This window comes from Panicum virgatum, chromosome 3K (genome assembly GCF_016808335.1).
Source record: "Panicum virgatum strain AP13 chromosome 3K, P.virgatum_v5, whole genome shotgun sequence".
Lineage (NCBI taxonomy): Eukaryota > Viridiplantae > Streptophyta > Magnoliopsida > Poales > Poaceae > Panicum > Panicum virgatum.
In genome coordinates this window covers 14,710,414-14,711,844 of record NC_053138.1, presented here as the reverse complement: position 1 = coordinate 14,711,844, position 1,431 = coordinate 14,710,414, and the positions used below count along the sequence as shown (strand labels likewise).

The 1,431-nt window shown below is 62.9% G+C and overlaps 1 protein-coding gene across 1 annotated transcript; it reads right to left on the bottom strand.

Moving 5' to 3' along the window:
- Positions 1-328: 328 nt before the first annotated feature.
- On the bottom strand, positions 329-1,216 carry LOC120701241 (oleosin-like). The gene has a single exon (XM_039985366.1). The coding sequence runs from the start codon at positions 1,097-1,099 to the stop codon at positions 617-619; it is 483 nt and encodes a 160-aa protein (XP_039841300.1). The 5' UTR covers positions 1,100-1,216; the 3' UTR covers positions 329-616.
- Between the last annotated feature and the right edge of the window lie 215 nt (positions 1,217-1,431).

Here is a 1,431-nt window from a genome sequence, read left to right as displayed (position 1 = left end):
AATGTCCGAGGGTTTCGAGATGTGGGCCCTATTATTCTTCACTACCGGCCCATTTTTGTTAGTATTCTTTTGCTTGGAGGTACAAGGCCGCAAGAGGCAGATCTCAGTCACCCCCTCACTCGGTGCTAGTGGGCCTCACCGTCAGTTCCTTCTTCCTCCTCCCACGCCACTAGAGTTTTCGGGTGGGATTGGAATTTGGAAGCACCGAGTTCGGCCGGCGCGAGTTCGGGACATCTTTTAGGGAGATTAGACACGTTGTGTTCAGCATTTGCTTCCTGTGAAGCCTCAATTTTCTTCGGTCGTGTAGTGTAATTGTGTGACATCTAACTGCTGAAAATGGCACGCGATTTATAACCTCATCTCGTCAAGAGAAACATTTTGGGGAGGGAGTTCATCGGGCTGCCATGACGAGTCCTCTTATGATTCAACTAATTTCCTAATTACACGAGGAGAAAGCAAGATAAAATTGTACCAAGATAAACATCTTACGTGTCCTAGCAAAAAGGAGTGGAAATTGACAACACGGAGAGAGACTGGATTGGAGCACACACGCAAAGATGAACACGAAGAGACCGCGACGACCTAGCTACCGGCTGCGCGCGCGCCGCCGCGCCGCCTAGGCGCCTGGCGCGGCGTCCTTGGAGCGGCTGTGCAGGTAGCCGCCGTACTCGCGCGCGTAGTCCTTGACGTTGCTGGCCGTGTCGGCGATCCGGCTGCGCGCGTAGTCCACCCGGTCGGCGCCCACGGGGTGGCGCCCCGTGAAGTAGCGGTACATCCAGGTGCCCGTCGCGAGCGCCGCGACAGCGAAGCCGCAGGCGGAGAGCGCGGCGGCGGCGAGGACGGTGACCGCGATGGCGACGGGCACCCAGATGGGGCTGGTGAGCAGCGCGATCGGGCCCAGGAAGACGAGCGCCACGACGGCGCCCGTCAGCGTGAGCCCCGTCAGGAGGAGGAGCACGGCGCCGGACACGAGCAGCGCCAGGAAGCCCACCACCTGCGTCGAGTTGGGCGCGTGGGTCTGCACCCGCCGCAGCAGCGCCGCCGACGGCGAGTCCGGCCGCTCGCCGTGCGCGTGGACGTGCTGCTGCCGATCCGCCATGCTCGCTCGCGTCGCGTGCGTGCCTGGCTCGACTCGCGCCGCGGGGCTTTGAGGGGGGGGGGGGGGGGGGGGGGGGGGGAGCCGGGGGGCAGCAGCTCGGCGGGCGGTGTCGGGATGGCACGTCTGTCTGCGGGAGTAGTTGGGCAAAGGCGGGGAGGAGTTAAAGGCGCGGAGAAGGACGTGCCCGCGCCGGCACGTGTCCGGGCGCCGCGCGTGCATGCGCGACGTGTGTGGGAGCAAGGCGACGACCGCTAGCTCTGCCCGCGACCCTGCTCCTGGGTTCCTGGCCTTGCTTTTTCACCGTGTCATTCGGATCAGAACTCTATTCTAAC